This window comes from Physeter macrocephalus, chromosome 17 (genome assembly GCF_002837175.3).
Source record: "Physeter macrocephalus isolate SW-GA chromosome 17, ASM283717v5, whole genome shotgun sequence".
Lineage (NCBI taxonomy): Eukaryota > Metazoa > Chordata > Mammalia > Artiodactyla > Physeteridae > Physeter > Physeter macrocephalus.
In genome coordinates this window covers 43760373-43778891 of record NC_041230.1, presented here as the reverse complement: position 1 = coordinate 43778891, position 18519 = coordinate 43760373, and the positions used below count along the sequence as shown (strand labels likewise).

Sequence of the window (18519 nt, the reverse complement as noted above, 5' to 3'; positions counted from 1 at the left end):
GGAGGAGGAGGTGGGGTTCTTTCATGGTTCCCAGTCCTGTGCTCACCAGTCTGAGTGTGGGTATTTCTCTTTGATCTGTCCAGGTTTGGTCGCTGGCTACAGTAGCTACGGATCTTTGCCTTGGTCCGAAGTCTGACCCAGATTTGGAAACACCCTGGGCTCGACATCCATTTGGGCGACAGCTACTGGAGTCCCTGTAGGTTTTGAGAGCTAAAAGTGAGGAAAATGAGTGATGTCAATTTTAGGTCAGTGTTTCTGTCTAAGAGAAAAGTGCAAAGGTCTGAGGCATGAGAAGAGGAAGTGAGACCTTTCCTTTTAGGGCTGCTATAATTTCTGTGCAGAACTCACTTCTTAGAGCAGAGGAATTATACAGTATTTGTCATTTATAACAAGGATTTGGGACTCATGTGTCCTTGAGAGAGTTATGCTTTGGCCCAGAAGTACATCAGTCTGAACACAGGAGTTTGAGTTCTTGAGGTCGAAAGTTTCTTGGGTGCTATAGAATCTCGCCCCTGAGACAGCAGGTTAGAGAATTGCACGTTGGCCTTCGTGTTTTCCAAAGGCCACGATGCATTCACCCTGTTAGACCGTTTATGAAAACCTTGAGTTTGTGTTTGATTTATTGCACTGAAATATGGCAAACTGGAAATACAGTGTGCAAAATGATTCACAACCGGGAAAAACCACTTGAGGCTCCAAGACGGGGAGGCCCAGGTCCTGACAGAGAGATGGAAAAGCTCTCCTTCCTTCAGGTGGAGGTTTGCTTTACCTACTTGTTGAGGCCAGACCTGGGACACGTGCTCATGCTTCAGGTTGCTCATGCTGCTTGTTCTACCCACTTCGTATGAGGCTCATGAGATAGTGTGAAAACACCTTAAAACTGTTAGACACTGCTTGGTAGGAAGGTATCAATATTATTCCATCACCAAGGCCAAGTCCCTGGGATCTCTACCTCACATTCTGTCTAGCACAGTTGTACTGAAAGGAGCAAAGGGGATGTGAGGACCTAAAAGGTAAAACTATCCCCTGTTGTTCTTACTTAATAGCTCAGACTCATAGTGCCGCCTCCCGAGTCTGTGACCTGCTCCCCGTACTGTGGGGGCACCGTGCTCTCTGAGCACCTCCATGTAGCCTTAGGTCATATGAATGGAGGACATAGAAACCCCCCAGGAAGAAGTGTGATGCCTCCTTGGAGTTGGGGAGGCCGAGAGAGCATCTATGGCCTCACTCAGATGTGAGTTGAGTCTCCTTAATTCTTGAAGAAGCTCCGTTCCAGTCTGAGCCCAGGCCTGGATGCCAGCTACAAGCTTCCAGATTGGTTTCATCTAGGTCATGTGTAATACTCAGATACATGTTATTCCAGAACAAATTTAGCCAGACTCAAAGTCGATCATGTCCCTGGATCTGCAGAAAGCCCTCGTTCCTGATGGGGGCTTTTGAGGCAGAATCAAGAATCCTCCCTTCCTTTATGGTTTATCACAGGATATAGTTCCCTGTGCTGTACAGTAGGACCTTGTGGTTTATCCATTCTATATAAATGATAATGGAAAAGAGTATGAAAAAGAATGTATATATATACATATGTGTATAACTGAAGAACTTGGCTGTACAGTAGAAATTAACACAGCACTGTAAATCAACTATACTTCAATAATATAAATTTTAAAAAAAATTCTGCCTTCCTACCCCGATGGCGACAACCGGCCGCTGTCGTGACAGTCATCCTTCCCCCTACCCTTCTCATGACTTCTCCTCTCCTGTCCCCTTTCTCTCCAGTCTGGCTCATTACTGCCGGCTCCGAGACGTGCAGACGTTGGCTATGCTCTGCAGTGTGTTTGAAGCCCAGTCTCGGCCACAGGGGATACCAAACCCCTTCGGGCCTTTTCCCAGCCGCTCATCTAACCTTGTGGTGTCCCACAGTCGATACGTAAGTTGGGGGTTTCCTGGTGTGAGTTTGACTTTTCCCAGAGGTCGCCGTCACGGGGAACGGCACTCTCATGATGCTCCTGTTTGCTCCGCAGCCCAGCTTTACATCCTCCGGTTCCTGCTCGAGTATGTCCGACCCAGGATTCAACACTGGTGGCTGGAACATAGGTTGGTATGGCCTTAGCCTATGCTGGGTTTTTGTTGTTTTTTTTTTTAAAACATCTTTATTGGAGTATAATTGCTTTACAATGGTGTGTTAGTTTCCACGCTGGGTTTTTATACTCTGAATGTGGTGTGTGATTTAATATGTAATCTTTACTTGATGAATACTCTCCATATTTTCCCTTGTTTCTCATTACCCCCCCCGCCCCCCCCTCCCACACACACACAGTGCGCCGCGAAGCTTGCAGGATCTTAGTTCATCTTAGTTCCCCGACCAGGGATCGAACCTGGGCCCGCTGCAGTGGAAGCTTGGAGTCTTAACCACTGGACCGCCAGGGAATTCCCCCTCTTTGCCCTTTTTTTTTTTTTTAATTAATTAATTAATTTATATATTTATGGCTGCGTTGGGTCTTCGTTGCTGCACGCACGCTTTCTCTAGTTGCAGCGAGCGGGAGCTACTCTGTTGCGGTGCACGGGCTTCTCATTGCGGTGGCTTCTCTTGTTGTGGAGCATGGGCTCTAGGTGCACGGGCTTCAGTAGTTGTGGCACGCAGCTCAGTAGTTGTGGCGCACGGACTTAGTTGCTCCGCGGCATGTGGGATCTTCCCAGACCAGGACTCGAACCCGTATCCCCTGCATTGGGAGGCAGATTCTTAACCACTGCACCACCAGGGAAGCCCACCCCCCCATTGCCCTTTAAATTGAGTATGATGGGGATACTGTAGTCAGCAAAGTCTGGGCTTTTCGTGTTTGAACAGGCTGGTTTCTGGTCTCTCTGCCTTGCTGGGTTGCTTTCCATCTTGTAACCTTAAGAAACTGACAGTGGGACTTCCCAGTGTCCACCCCCAAACGCTAACCCTTATCCTTTCTCCTGCACAAGCCCCTTTCCCGGTCATCTGCCACTTCCTGTTACCTCCCTCTCCCCACGTACCTCCTTCAGGGTAGAGAAATAAAGCTGAGCCTGGTTCCAGCTGGCTGTAAAGGTCTATGTAATGAGGAAGTGTATTTGTGTTTTCTGGATTTTTTAAATTTCTTTTTAAAAATGATCTTAGTTTTGTTGATTACAAAAGTACTATTTGCCCAGTGAAGAAAAACAAAACGAAAAGCATTAGTGGGAAAATAGTAATCATTGATTCCCCCACCTAGAAATAACATCTGTTAACATTCCAGAACATTTTCTTCCAATCTTTGTGTTTGTGTGGGGGGGGTCATTCTATATTTGTGGTTTTTGTGTTCCGTTTTTTATTTTGTCATGAGCATTTTCTCATGTCATTTAAAGAGTTTTTATAAGTAATGCCTGCCTAATAGTCTACATCATCTCTACCATAATTTGCTTAATCACTATGTGTGTACTTAATTATCAAGTTACCTTAATAGTAAATACCTAGACAAAAAGGTAAGGCTAGGAAAGTGTTCTGTTTAGTTCCATTTCTCAGGATCTTCAGCTTAGCTTATCTTTCTTCCAGGGAGTAAATTGGACACGTGCATTATGAGAGTTTTCAGGTATTTCCCATGCCTTCTCTGATTTTCATCTTCTCTTCCCACTTGATTTTTTTCAGTGGGAAGAGAGACAGAGCACATATCTTCACCCTGGGGAGAGTCCTCACCAGAAGAAATCCGATTTGGGAGTCTGACCTACAGTGATCCTCGTGAGCGAGAGCGTGACCAGCACGATAAAAATAAAAGGTAATGACCTTCTCAGGTGGGAGCTGCAATTTCATGGCGCTTAGATTCTCCAAAATCAGGACTCGTAGCATATTATGTGTCATTTGTTATATTAAGTGCTGTTTGGCCTTGAGCTTGTTTCTCCTAAAGGAACTGACCGGAATTTTGAATTTGATCCAGGCTTCTGGACCCCGCCAATACCCAGCAATTTGATGACTTTAAGAAATGCTACGGAGAAATCCTCTACCGCTGGGGTCTGAGGGAGAAACGAGCTGAAGTGCTGAAGTTTGTTTCCTGTCCTCCTGATCCTCACAAAGGAATCGGTGAATAAGAATTTCTTTCTGTTCCCGTCACTCTCTGAAAAGTCCTATAATTTAATGTGCCCATAACATAATACTTGGAAGGAAGTTCCCAGTTTCTCATTTATAAGCAGAAATTTCTGAAGCATTTTGAGTCTGTTTCAAGCTTCTGAAAACCCTGGCATTTCATGAGGTGATTACATTTTTATTGTAACGGAAGAAGTTTTCTATACAATCCTCAGATATTGATTTGGAAGTAGGGATATTTATTCAGTGAGTCAACTAATGTTTATCAAATTCCTCTTAGTCACAGTGCTAACATCCTCACTCCTTCCCGTGGTGGAACTCACAGACCAGTGGGAGAGAAAAATATAATTACAAATTGTGATCAGTATTTACGAGCAAACAAAAGGGGTTTTGGGGCAGGGAAGCAGCGGGGGAGAATCTTAGAAGACGTGTCGAGCTGTATCGGGAAGGCTCTCTGAGGAGCTGAGGTTTGCAGGATGGGGTGGAGCCACGCATGCAGCGGGAGAGCAGCACGAAGGGCACCCCATGCCGAGGGAGCGGGTCCATGGGGGAAATAACTTGTTGTTCTAAACAAGTGCAGGAAGACCAGTGTGGCTAGAACATAATGAGTGAGAAGAGTGCTGTAAAATTAGACTGTAGGATAGTCAGACTTGAGAGTCATGGTAAAGAATTTGGATTATATTCTAAGTCCAATGGTGAGCTTCAAAGGACATTAATAGGTAAGTTGTATGACTTCCCTGGTGGTCCAGTGCTTAGGACTCTGTGCTTTGACTGCCATGGGCCCAGGTTCGATCCCTGGTCAGGGAACTAAGATCCCGCAAGCCACGTAGTGAGGCCAAAAAAAAAAAAAGAAAGAAAAGTAAGTGATGTGCTCTGGTTTCCATTGTAAGAGGATCCCTTTGGCTGTTTTAGGAAGAAAGGGTTGGAGGAGGATAGAAGCAGAGGTAGGAAGGCCATTTGAAGACTCTTAGAGTAGTCAGAGAGAGATGGACAGCCTAGTCTCGGGGTGACATCAGTGGAGGTGGAGAGAGATGAGTGGAGAAAAAATGTATTTTAGAGGTAGACTCAATATGACTTACTAACAGGTTGGGTATGGGCTTGAGGAGAAGAGGCAAAGCTTAGATGATTCCCAAGTTTCCAGCTCAAGCAACTGGGTAGATGGTGGTGCCATATTCTACGATAGAAAAGATTGGAAGAAAATTGAAAACTCAGTTTGGGACAGTTGGAAATGTTGGTGAGGTTCAGACTGTAGAAATCATTCAGGCAGTTGGACATGAGTCTGGAGCTTAAAGGACAGTTCAGGGCTAAAACTAGGAATGTGGGAATCTTCACCATGTCAGTGGTGTTCAAGCTGTGAGAGTTGAGTGCATTTACCTGGGAGCTGGGGGGTGGGGAGGAAGAGGATGGGAGAAGCAAACAAGAGAGCCCGCTTCCTCTGGGTCTTGAGAGAAACCAGTACTTGGAGATTGAGTCTTGGAGGAAGACCCAGAAACAGAGACTTAGAATGAGATACCAGTGAGTTTTGAGGAAAAGCAAGACTGTACTATGAAAGAAGCTAAGAGAAGAGGTGTTTTCTAAAGAGTGACATGAAAGACAGAGATATAAGAGTGGACTGAACGCACACTGATTTCCTTTCTCCCCCAGACCCTGCCAAAGTGTCTACATAGAGCTTTTCTGTAAAGACACAGCCATGCAAGGAGAAGTAATGTTGGCAGTAAAATTTGGGACCTGGGGGGCAGATAGGTTAGTGATACCTGATCTCACAGGGAGAAAGCTGAGCCCTGAACTGGCAGGCAGAAAAACAGCAATGCACATGGCAGAACCCCCAGGTGGCTCAGGAATTAGTGGTACCCTGTACCTCTGCAAGTGGCATGAAGGTGAGGTCAAAAACAGGAGTATTGTGTCATGGCCTTTCTAGGGTCCTCAGGTCCCCACTCCTAGTTTGCAGAGCAGTTATCACCCTTCCTCTCCCCCAGCAGAAAACGGAAGTTCATTCTCCAAAGAAGGTGGACACATTTCCCAATAAAGGGGCCGCCACGTAGCTAGCATACGAATGAGGAAAGACCCAGGGATATAGAGAAGATCCTAGAAGCTTCCAGAGAGAGAAAACAGGTCACATACAAAGGATAGGAATATGAATAGCATTACACTTCTCGGGAGCAGTGAACTAGATACTGGAACTAGACGACAACAGTGTAGCAGTACCTTCCCTGTTCTCAAGAAAATGATCCTCTTAGAATCTCTTAGAATTCTAACCTAGAATTCTGTACCCAAGTTATCCATCAAGTGTAAAAGTAGGCCTTCAGCCTATCCAAGGAGGAGAAATAGATTCAAGCCAGGAAACCAGGGTGTTGGGATGATGGTGAAGGGAGATGTATGTGACAGACCTGAAGACAGACCAGTCCAGGTTGGAGCTTCAGAGCATTGTCTCCAAGGAGAGAAAAAAATCTGTGTACTTCAGTATATATAGTGTATTTCAGTATTCAATGTATTTACAGAAGATTCAGATGTTTGGAGATGAATTATCAATAAGTATGTAACTAAGCAAACAGGAAAAACAAGACTAACTCTAGGAGGAACAAAACGTGCAAGAAAGGAAGGAAGTCATCATTGTACGTGGCTTGGCTTGAATAATATTTACCTAGAGAAATAATGTGAAAACAGTACTGATCCAACCAACTGATAATAGAACCAAATGGGGAAGATGAGGAACAGATGGTACCTGAGTCTGGTTGGGGAGATTGGGGAATGAAAGCGCTTCCACCGGGGAAGGTCAAGAGACAGTGCTTAAATACGACAGTTAAGAAATAGCTTTATGAACATGTTGTGTAGAGATAGGGAGGTAGAAACAGAAGAAATAGTGAAGAATTTCCTCTAGAGGGTGATGGGTGTGGGAGTGGAAGGCAATGCTGCTTTTCATAACACGATGCATAGAATAATTTGACCCTTTAAGTTGTGCGATTATAGTTTCAATTAAAAAAAAAAACCAAACTAATAAATAAATACATACATACTAATACATACATTGAATAACAAGGATTATTTTAATATGGATTATCTTTTTTAAAATTAATTTATTTGTTTTTTAAAATTTTTGGCTGTGTTGGGTCTTCGTTGCTGTGCGCGGGCTTTCTCTAGTTTTGGCGAGTGGGGGCTACTCTTCGTTGCGGTGCGCAGGCTTCTCATTGTCGTTGTCTTCTCTTGTTGCAGAGCACGAGCTCTAGGCGCGCAGGCTTCAGTAGTTGTGGCACGTGAGCTCAGTAGTTGTGGCTCGCGGGCTCTAGAGTGCAGGTTCAGTAGTTGTGGCGCACGGGCTTAGTTGCTCCATGGCATGTGGGATCTTCCCGGGCCAGGGCTCAAACCCATGTCCCCTGCATTGGCAGGCAAATTCTTAACCACTGCGCCACCAGGGAAGCCCCAAATATGGATTATCTTGGTGCATGTACGTAAAGAAATGCAGTCAGAAAATGCTATGTGGGTACATATTTTTCAGAGCCTCTACATGCATGAAAGTATATCAGGGAGAGATTCATGATGGCCTGGAGCAATTTGTCTTTTATAATTAGTTTCCAGGAAAATAGATGAATCATAGAGATATGTAACTGATGTGTCAATCCAGCAATCAGCTAGACGTATTGACATCTCCTATTATAAAGGTCGTGCTGGGTTCTGTGGGCTGGACAAAGGTGTGGTTTGGGGAGGGGGTCATTCAAGAAGTCTATAATCCAATCAGAGAGATGAAACAGAAGCTCATGAAGACTTAAATGATGTTGGAGAATGAATAGTGTGTCCTAATACCATTACAAACAATGCTACAAAATTTCAGAAAGGGGGGAGCGTGGATTGTGGAAGAGTCACAGACAAAAACATTAAGTATTTCATCCTTAAAGTTTTTCCTTTGGAAGAGTCAGACTACCCAAATACAGGAAATAGCAGGTATTGAATATGACAAGGTTGCCAATTTGGTCTCCTCCTGGTGGAAAACCAACAGTTTCCTCTCACACTTATCACATCTGCAAGGGTCACTCCGTATCAGCAGCAAGATTTGCGGGATGAAGTTGTTTTCATTTAGGGGATTAGATATTTATAGAAAGGACTCCAGGCTTCATTTATTTTGAGGGGATAATGCTAGACAGAGTATTCTTTAAAAAAAAAAAAAAAAAGGAAAAGAAAACTCCATATGCAAGGTGATTTTTGTCTTTGTTTTTTCTATTGAGGTATGAGGCGCTAGGTCAGAATGGTGGTAGAGAAGGTGCAGCCCACCCCCAGTTCCTATCTGCCCACCTGAATTTTATGCAGCAATTTTCTGTTTCAGTTTATTAATTTAATGTTTTATTTACTTGGCTGGTTTTACTTACATTTGTGTAATGTGGTGTTAATTAACACACATAACTCTTCTATGTGATTAACAAACTAGAATTGTATGACACTAAACCTTTGGAGTTAGCTTCCACCTGGAGGTTCCGTAAAGCCTTGGGAATCATAATTTGATCGTTCCATGTACCAGCAGTATTTTTATTGTCCTTATTAGTTTGTCTGTTAGGAACCAAGAATGATCCATTTCGCCTCTACCAGGTTTCACCTGCCAAGCCTATACCTATGATTCTGTGCCTCCTTCCCTGAGATCCCCCAAGTTTATCAGTGTTCCAGTGAAAGACACTTGACAGCTTTGTGGTTTTCATCAATGTCTTATAGTTGTCCGAGTAAAGGTCTTCTACAAACTCCTTAGGTAGGTTTATTCCTAGGTATTTTATTCTTTTTGATGTGATGGTAAATGGGATTGTTTCCTTAATTTATCTCCCTGATAGTTCATTGTTAGTGTATAGAAATGCAACAGATTTCTGTATATTAATTTTCTATCCTGCAGCTTTACTGAATTCGTTGATGAGCTCTAGTAGTTTTCTGGTGGTGTCTTTAGGATTTTCTGTGTATGGTATCATGTCATCTGCAAACAGTGACATTTTTGCTTCTTCCTTTCCAATTTGGATTTCTCTTATTTATTTTTCTTGTCTGTTTGCTGTGGCTAGGACTTCCAGCATTACGTTGAATAAAAGTGGTGAAAGTGGGCATCCTTGTCTTGTTCCTGATCGTAGAGGAAATGCTTTCAGCTTTTCACTGTTGAGTATGATGTTAGCTGTGGGTTTGTCATATAAGACCTTTATTATGTTGAGGTATGTTCCCTCTATGCCCACTTTATGGAGAGTTTTTTATCATAAATGGATGTTTAATTTTGTCAAAAGCTTTTTCTGCATCTATTGAGATGATCATATGGTTTTTATTCTTCAATTTGTTAATGTGGTGTATCACACTGATTGACTTGCTGAAAAATCCTTGCATCCGTGGGATGAATCCACTTGATCAAGGTGTATGATCCTTTTAATGTATTGTTGGATTCAGTTTGTTAAAATTTTGTTGAGAATTTTTGCGTCTGTGTTCATCAGTGATATTGGCCTGTAATTTTCTTTTTTTTGTGGTATCTTTATCTGGTTCTGGTATCAGGGTGATGCTGACCTTGTAAATTACGAGTGTTCCTTCCTCTGTGATGTTTTGGAATAGTTTGAGAAGGATAGGTGTTAACCCTTCTCTAAATGTTTGGTAGAATTTCACCCGTAAAGCCTTCTGGTCCTGGACTCTTGTTTGCTGGGAGTTTTAAAATTACTGATTGAATTTCATTACTGGTAATTGGTCTGTTCATATTTTCTTTTTCTTCCTGGTTCAGTCTTGGGAGATTGTACATTTGTAAGCGATCTGAACACATTCCACGTCGCTTTGTACCTCCTAAAGTGGCAAAAGTTAGCATGTTTACCAGCATCACCCAAAGTGGATACATACTCTTACCACCTGTTAACTAGTGGTCATGCCATTATGTGCAACAATGAGCGGCAAGAAAGAATATTAAGATTTTGCTCAGTGACTTAGTGTTTTTGTATTTTTTCTCTTTGGGAATTTAAATCCATTTAGAAATTGTCCACACCCCTAAAGACTATTCATTAGTTAAATGAAATATAAGTTCAAGGTCTTAAAGTTAATAAGGATGTTAGAAATTATGTTTAAGTGACACGCTAAAAAGAAACATGATTACTAACGATGTATTGAATTTTTCAGCAAGATGACATTTTAATCATTTTACCCAGATAGAAATGGAGAATAGTTTACATATACAGTTATCTCAAGTGCCAAAGAACAACCCTTTTAAGAAGACATGTTATTATCATTCAGTTTACGTGAACACATGGTTTTTACATTTTCATAATTTTAAATGTTGAATCTTTTCAAACCAATAAAACCAGTAAAGGAAACTTAAGAAATATAAACTAATCAGTTTTTAATGAGAACACAAAGCAAAGTCTTACATAATATATACAGTTATGCTTTACAGAACTAGAACAAAAAATTTTTTAATTTATATGGAAACACAAAAGACCCCACATAGCCAAAGCAATCCTGAGAAAGAAAAATGGAGCTGGAGGAATCAGGCTCTCTAACTTCAGACTGTACTACAAAGCTACAGTAATCAAAACAGTGTGGTACTGGTGCAAAAACAGAACTATAGATCAATGGAACAGGTTAGAAAGCCCAGAAATAAACCCATGCACCTATGGTCAATTAATCTATGACAGAGGAGGCAAGAATATACAATGGAGAAAAGACAGGCTCTTCAATAAGTGGTGCTGGGAAAACTGGACAACTACATGTAAAAGAATGAAATTAGAACACTCTCTAACATCATACTCAAAAATAAACTCAAAATGGATAAAAGACCTAAATGTAAGGCCAGACACTATAAAACTCTTAGAGGAAAACATAGGCAGAGCACTCTTTGACATAAATCGCAGCAATATCTTTTTTGATCTGTCTCCTAGAGTAATAAAAATAAAAACAAAAATAAATAAATGGGACCTAATTAAACTTAAAAGCTACTGCACAGCAAAGGAAACCATAAACAATACAAAAAGACAACCCACAGAATGGGAGAAGATGTTTGCAAATGAAGCGACCAATAAGGGATTAATGTCCAAAATATGCAAACAGCTTATGCAGCTCTGTATCAAAAAAAACCCCCAAACAACCCAATCAAAGAATGGGCAGAAGACCTAAATAGACATTTCTCCAAAGAAAACATACAGATGGCCAAAAAGCACATGAAAAGGTGCGCAACATCACTAATTATCAAAGAAATGCAAATTAAAACTACAATGAGGTATCACCTCACACCAATCAGAATGGTCATCATCAAAAAGTCTACAAACAATAAATGCTGGAGGGGGTGTGGAGAAAAGGGAACCCTCCTACACTGTTGGTAGGAATGTAAATTGGTGTAACCACTATAGAGGTTCCTTAACAAACCAAAAATCGAATTACTATATGATCCAGCAATCCCACTCCTGGACATATATCCAGAGAAAACCATACTTTGAAAAGACACATTCACTTCTATGTCCATAGCAGCACTATTCACAATAGCCAAGACGTGGAAGCAACTTAAATGTCCACTGACAGATGAATGGGTAAAGAAGATGTGATACATATATACAATGGAATATTATTCAGCCATAAAATAACAAAATAATGCTATTTGCAGCATCATGGATGAACCTAGAGATTATCATGCTAAGTGAAGTAAGCCAAAAAGAGAGAAATATCATATGATATCACTCATATGTGGAATCTAATTTTTTAAAAATGATACAAATGAACTTATTTACAAAACAGAAACAGACTTACAGATACTGAAAACAAACTTATGGTTACCAAAGGGGAAACGTGACAGGGGAAGGATAAATCAGGAACTTGGGATTAACATACACACATTACTATATATGATAGATAACCAACAAGGACCTACTGTATAGCATTGGGAACTCTACTCAATATTCTATGATAACCTATATGAGAAAAGAATCTGAAAATGAATGAATATATATATGTATAACTGAATCACTTTGCTGTACACTTGAAACTAACACAACATTGTAAATCAACTATACTCCAATAAAATTTTTTTTTTAAAGTTATGCTTAGAGAAAGAAGACAGCTTTTCTCTGGGGGGGCGGGGGGGCTGTGTTGGGTCTTCCTTGCTGTGTGCAGGCTTTCTCTAGTTGCAGCGAGCGGTGGCTACTCTTCATTGTGGTGCACGGGCTTCTCATTGCGGTGGCTTCTCTTGTTGCAGAGCACAGGCTCTAGGTGCACAGGCTTCGGTAGTTGCAGCACGTGGGCTCAGTAGTTGCAGCACACGGGCTTCAGTAGTTGTGGTGCACTGGCTTAGTTGCTCCACGGCATGTGGGATCTTCCCGGACCAGGGCTCGAATCCGTGACCTCTGCATTGGCAGGTGGAGTCTTAACCACTGCGCCACCAGGGAAGTCCCAAGACATAGCTATTTTTAACCCAAATTTTCAAACCAGTTTATCTCAGGATTTACCTTAACTAGGAACTACCATAAAATTTTTTCCGTAGTTACCATGTATTTAGAGTCTCTATTTGTCCGTTTTTATGACTACCTATTGTGGTGAAGCAGAGGAGCTGACTTTGATAGAAGAAAGAAACCAGGACCCTTCCTCTACAGTAGGAGGTGAAGGAAGAGGGAGATGTGACGATTTGGGGGTGTTGAGATCAAGTGTCCCCCATTGCAAGGCTTCTGTTTTCTTAGGGAAGGGAGGGAAGAGGCCATCGGGTGAGAGAGAGAGGGGCATGTGGGAGGGGTTTAAGAACATGGCAGAGGTGTGAGGTGGGCACCTGGGAGTCAGGGAGGAAGAGCCTGACCACTGCACACAAGCCAGGAGTCTACCTGGAGGTGCGGTCAGTGAGACGAGCATCCTGACGGTGCGCCTTCCCATGGGAACGCTCCCGGGCTGACGCGGAGGAGGCCAGGGATGGGGCTCATCCAGGTGAAGGTTTTGCCAGGTGGTACCGTGAGGGAGAGAGGGGCCAAGGAGTTCAGGATATTTGCAAAAAAGTGACTATGAAGTGGAACCGTGTAATTCAGGCTGGTCAGAGGGGAAACTACAGCCAGAGAGGGGCTGATCGCATGGAAGTGCAAGTGGACTTTGGATAGAATGAAAGACAGTGGTGGATTAGAGGTGAGAGGACGGTGACCTGGGAGGCCACGTGTGCAGAGGGTTAGTGGCGTGGATTTTGAAGATGCCAAGGATTGGGGTGGAGGGAAGATTGAGAACCAAGAGCAGAAGTCTTCAGGGCATGTTGGGGGGTGGTGTCCAGAATGTCGGTAGATGGCAGTAGAGGGAAAAGGGGAAGGCTGGTGAAGCCAGGGGGCAGTAGCCTCAAGAGGAGAGTACGGTCTGGAGGCAGCCATGCGCCACCCTCCCCTCCCACCCCTCCATCCTTAGGATGTAAGGCAGAGCTGGCCTTTCCTTCGGAGGAGGCCTAGACGCAGCGGGGTTTGGTTAGGGCCAGGTGGTGAGGGGACCGTTCCCAAAAGAGCCTGTAGAGCACGTGGGAAGGTCTGCACTTGATGCGGCGCAGTGGAAGGCTGTCTGGGAGGAGGAAGGATCTCCAGGTAGCAGGGGGTGAAGAAGGGAGCTGGGCGGTTAACATGGGCCGCCTGGCCCCAGGGCCGTGGCTGAAGCGGACAGGGACTTCGGGGCAGGCGGGGACCAGTGGAGCAGGGCGGTCCTAACCGCTCTCCCCCGCGCTGGGGCAGCCCTGTGGTCGCCTGACTCCGTCCATCTTAGGCTGCTGGGTCATTGGCAGGCAGGTAGGGAAGAGATTGTAAGACAAATCAGCTCTTGCCTGAGTGTCGACTGATCCTTCAGTGCTTTCAGACAAATGTTTGTTAACTGCCTTCTCTGCAGCTGTTGGGGTGGAAGAGGAATGAGATGGAGGCTCGACTGCTGCAGACACTGGGGTTTCCACCCAGGGCCTCGGGGAGCCAGGCGCCTGCTGCACCCTCTGCCCGCACCCTTCCGCTGTGGTGACGACAGCAGCTCCTCTTTAAAAGACTTAGTGAGGTTGTAGAAGAAGGGGTTCTGCCATTAAAAAAAAGAAAATTGAACAGCAGGGGTCTAATAGGATCCTACAGAATCCCCCAAATGAGTACCTTGTTCTTACTCACAATGCCTGGTTCCCCTTTGCAGAACTGAACTCACCATGTCTCTTTTTTGGCCATCTCCACCCTTCTCCAGAGTTCGGCGTGTACTGCAGCCACTGCCGGAGCGAGGTCAGGGGCACGCAGTGCGCCATCTGCAAAGGCTTCACGTTCCAGTGCGCCATCTGCCACGTGGCCGTGCGAGGGTCGTCCAACTTCTGCCTGACCTGCGGGCATGGGGGACACACCAGCCACATGATGGAGTGGTTTCGGACCCAGGAGGTGTGTCCCACCGGGTGTGGGTGCCACTGCTTGCTTGAAAGCACTTTCTGAACTGACAGCCCGTGGGAGTTGTGGGAAATCCCAGAGAACCCGTCAATGCCGGTTGACAAGCTCTCTGACAGGAGAGAGGCTCCAGAACCCACCCCTAACTAGACAGGGGTGTGTTCTCCTCAAAGACTGACACGGTGCCAGCTGTTCATGAGCCTTTGCTTCTCTTTTGTTGGCTGTTGGTGGCATGGATGTTGGTGGAGGAGAACGCGGGCAGGTGGAAGTTTTCTTGGAGAAAAGCACCTGCCTCCAGAGCCGTGTTTACCTTTAAGATGACGGCATCCTTTCTGATGCCATCAGAGAGATCAAGGTTGGTTGCAAAGGACAGTCTCCTGAGCCAAAGGACAGTGGACAAATGGGCCTGTGACATAAGTTGATGCATTTATGAACTGATGGACTGTGGCCTTTTAAAATATACTTAAATTATAAATACGTAATGTACTTAAGGATCCTTAAGATGTATTTTTTTGTTTGTTATTTCTCTTCCAGCTATTCTCCCTCGGCTAATAAAATTCTAGTAATCGTTTAAAAAACAAAGAGATGAAGTTGAACGATATTTTAGTGAATCTTTTTTTATTCTACTTCTAACTGAAATTAACTCTTTGGGATAGGACCAAATTCAGTGCTCATATTTTCAAAGGAAATGCTGATTTGCTTTTGTCATCCAACGGGAGAAAATAGAATTTGACATTTAAGGTTCTTCCCAACCCCAAGAGGTTTTTTTAAATCATTTCTTTTAACAAAGGAAAATGAAATTACATGGCAGCATTGCTGTGAGAGTCTCCCGTTGCCACTGTGTAGGTTGGCTGGGTTGCCATAAATGCCTTCACTCTTCCCTTGGGCTCCTTCATAGGCTTTGACCCATGTTTATCTGCATCCACCAGTTCTCCAGAATGATTCTCAATGCTTCCCATTTTGTATGTGCCAGGAGACATCTTCTTTTCAATATTGCTACTGAAATTTATATTTATTTATTTATTTTTAATTTTTTTTTTTTTGGCTGCATCGGGTCTTAGTTGCAGCACGAAGGGATCTTTTGTTGCAGCGCGTGCTTCTCTCTAGTTGCAGCATGCAGGCTTTCTGTCTCTAGTTGTGGTGCGCGGGCTCCAGAGCATGTGGGCTCTGTAGTTGTGGCGTGTGGGCTCTCTAGTTGAGGCGTACGGCCTCAGTAGTTGTGGCGCGCAGGCTTAGTTGCCCCGCAGCATGTGGGATCTCAGCTCCCTGACCAGGGATTGAACCCGCATCCCCTGCATTAGAAGGCAGATTCTTTACCACTGGACCACCAGGGAAGTCCCTATATTTATTTCTTAGACTTTTACAATTCCAAATTGATTAGCTTAAGAAATATAACTCCATGTCTCAAAATGTGAAAGCGTTGTACATCACTGTGGGTTTTTTTGTTTGTTTGTCTTGTTTTGTTTTTGAATTTTCATTCATTTATTTATTTTTTGGCTGCATTGGGTCTTTGTTGCTGCGCAAGGGCTTTCTCTAGTTGTGGCGAGCGGGGGCTACTCTTCGTTGTGGTGCGTGGGCTTCTCATTGCAGTGGCTTCTTTTGTGGAGCACAGGCTCTAGGTGTGCGGGCTTCAGTAGTTGTGGCATGTGGGCTCAGTAGTTGTGGTTCACGGGCTCTAGAGCTCAGGCTCAGTAGTTGTGGTGCACGGGATTAGTTGCTCTGCAGCATGTGGGATCTTCCCGGACCAGGGCTCGAACCTGCATCCCCTGCATTGGCAGGCGGATTCTTAACCACTGTGCCACTGGGGAAGTCTGCATCGCTGTGTTTTAAACTACAGGTCAGGACCCATTAATAGATTGTGAAATCAATGTAGTGGATAAAAACCAAAATTTTAAAAAATGAAACAGAGTAGAAGAGACATATCAGAACTTACCAAACATAGGGTAAACATTGTTTTCTGTAACTTGTTTACCAGTGTATCTGCACACACCTGCACATATGTATAACAGATCACAGTGTAAATTCATTCCTTCCTGAGGGTTGTGGTCAGAACGTTTACAAAGCACTGTTTTGGATGATGCTTATATGAACATCATCCCTGTGTTACTGGGCACAAAATACCATGACATAAGAAAGGCCTGGATCCTGTGCAGTGAGAGTAGAGGTTTAACCTTGGGCTATGATCCGAGGTAAGATGCCAGCGTCTTTGCAGAGTGGGCTGAACAACTAGGTGTAGTAGGCACATGGGAGGTGGATAAAGGAGGCGGCCAAAGAAATCCTAATTTGTTCACTGTCTCTTGTTCAGTTGTTTATATCGACACTGCTGTAATGGCACCACGGGATAAGTCGACAAGTTTTTACAGTAAGTCCCCTATGTACGAACAAGTTCCATTCCGAGAGTGCGTTCGTAAGTCCAATTTGTAAGTCCGACAAAGCCTAGGTACCCAACTAACACAATCGGCTATATAGTACTGTACTGTAATAGTTTTGTAATACTTTTCACACAAATACATAAAAAACAAACACAAAAAATAAAGACAACATTTTTAATCTTACAATACAGCACCTTGAAAAGTACAGTGGTACAGCACAACAGCTGGCATACAGGGGCTGGTATTGAGGGAACACGCAAGAAGAGTTTCTGACTGGAGGAGGGAGAGGAGGTGGGAGGTGGTAGAGCTGAAGGATCACCAGCAACAGGAGATGGAGGGCAAGATGCAGTTTCACTCATGCCTGACGTTGATGGCAGAGGTTCTGGTTCCTTGCCGAACTGAATTCTATCTACCCTCTTGAAAAAACGGGTAGTAGCTCTTTTTTCTCGTCATAGATGACACGGTAGCACTGGATTGCATTCTGAATGGCTGCTGCAACCTTCTTGTACCATTCTGTGTTCGGGTCCTGTGCCTCAAAAACTAACAGTGCCTCCTCAAATAAAGAAAATCCCCTTGCCGTTTCCTCCGTTGTGAATCTCTTCGGTTCTTCAGTTACTTCTTCCTCTTGTCTCTCTTCTTCCTTTCTCTGGGCCTCCAATTCCATCAGGTCTTCATTAGTAAGCTCCTAGTGTTACCCAGCAACAGTACTGTACAATAAAGTACACAAAAGCATAATCACTTGTAGAGGATGCACGTACATGACAGTGTACGCCAGACACGTGAACTAACTTACTTGATTGGACAGGCATGTTCTCATCTTTGAAAGTTTGCAACTTGAAGGTTTGTATGTAGGGGACTTACTGTACTGAGATCTGTCCTGTTCCTCAATGAAGTCACACCATTTGCAGAGAACAATCTTTTCCTGTTCCCCCAGTGCTTGAGCTCATGTCAAAATCTAGTTTATCGCTCCAATTTTAGTCCTTTGACTCTGTTCTCTTATGGCAGTTATCATTATTTTCCAGTAAGACTTGTGATTGAAAAGCAGTCAAAACTTTCAGGAATAGATAATGGATGTGAACTCGGCCATCACTTTGAAAATATACAACTAATCCTGGGAGACTGGTTATTACCTCCCGAGCCAAGTAGCAGAAATCCCCAGCTTTGCCACCAAGGGGGATGCCTGTTAGTGTTTGGGAAGTCCTGTATGTGAAGGTCCATGGTTAAATTCGTTTAGTTTGGACTAACAGAAAAAAAGGTAAGAAAAGCACAGACAGGAGTATCCGGCTTTTCCTTCTATCATAAAAATATTCCTCTTACAGTAACATAACTCTCATAACAATCTCTTAGTACTATCTTTATTTGGCTACGTTCAGCCAAGATAAAGTATAAAGGATGCGAAGCGATTAGATAGAAATGATGTGCCTTTTCTCATTGAGCTCAGCTTTGCTGTCACGGCTCTAGATTGCCACGCAGGAAAGCACTGTCTCTCACTCTCTGTGCTTTCAGAAGATTGAAAGTTTGGCCTCCATAACCTGGCCCTCCCTGCTAGATGCCTCTGTGTCCAAACTGGGAGTAACTCTGGTTTAAAGGCCGGGGGCCAGGCCAGACATTACTGTCTTCTGCCACTAACTCGATTTAGAGAGAATCGTTGATGAAGAGCACCTCCAAAACCGCCTCTGTGTTTTTTCTTCTTTTTCTAATGGAGATCAGAAATGGAAGAAAGGGAGAAAAGATCAACATT

General features: G+C 43.7%; 1 protein-coding gene and 1 non-coding gene across 11 annotated transcripts in view; both read left to right on the top strand.

Annotated features, from left to right (window-relative positions):
• The window catches only part of WDR59 (WD repeat domain 59), an 87455-nt gene extending 72481 nt beyond the window's left edge, over window positions 1–14974 (top strand). For all 10 annotated transcript variants that reach the window (XM_007102264.3, XM_028477670.2, XM_028477669.2 and 7 more), the window contains 6 exons: window positions 84–196; window positions 1777–1927; window positions 2022–2094; window positions 3647–3773; window positions 3933–4075; window positions 14219–14974. In XM_007102264.3, the coding sequence (XP_007102326.1) occupies window positions 84–196; window positions 1777–1927; window positions 2022–2094; window positions 3647–3773; window positions 3933–4075; window positions 14219–14454 (843 nt within the window). In that variant the 3' untranslated portion in view covers window positions 14455–14974. The remainder of the gene's footprint in view (window positions 1–83; window positions 197–1776; window positions 1928–2021; window positions 2095–3646; window positions 3774–3932; window positions 4076–14218) is intronic.
• Window positions 4813–4885, top strand: TRNAQ-UUG (transfer RNA glutamine (anticodon UUG)). Its single transcript has one exon. It is a non-coding gene; the product is annotated as a tRNA-Gln (tRNA).
• Window positions 14975–18519: the final 3545 nt, after the last annotated feature.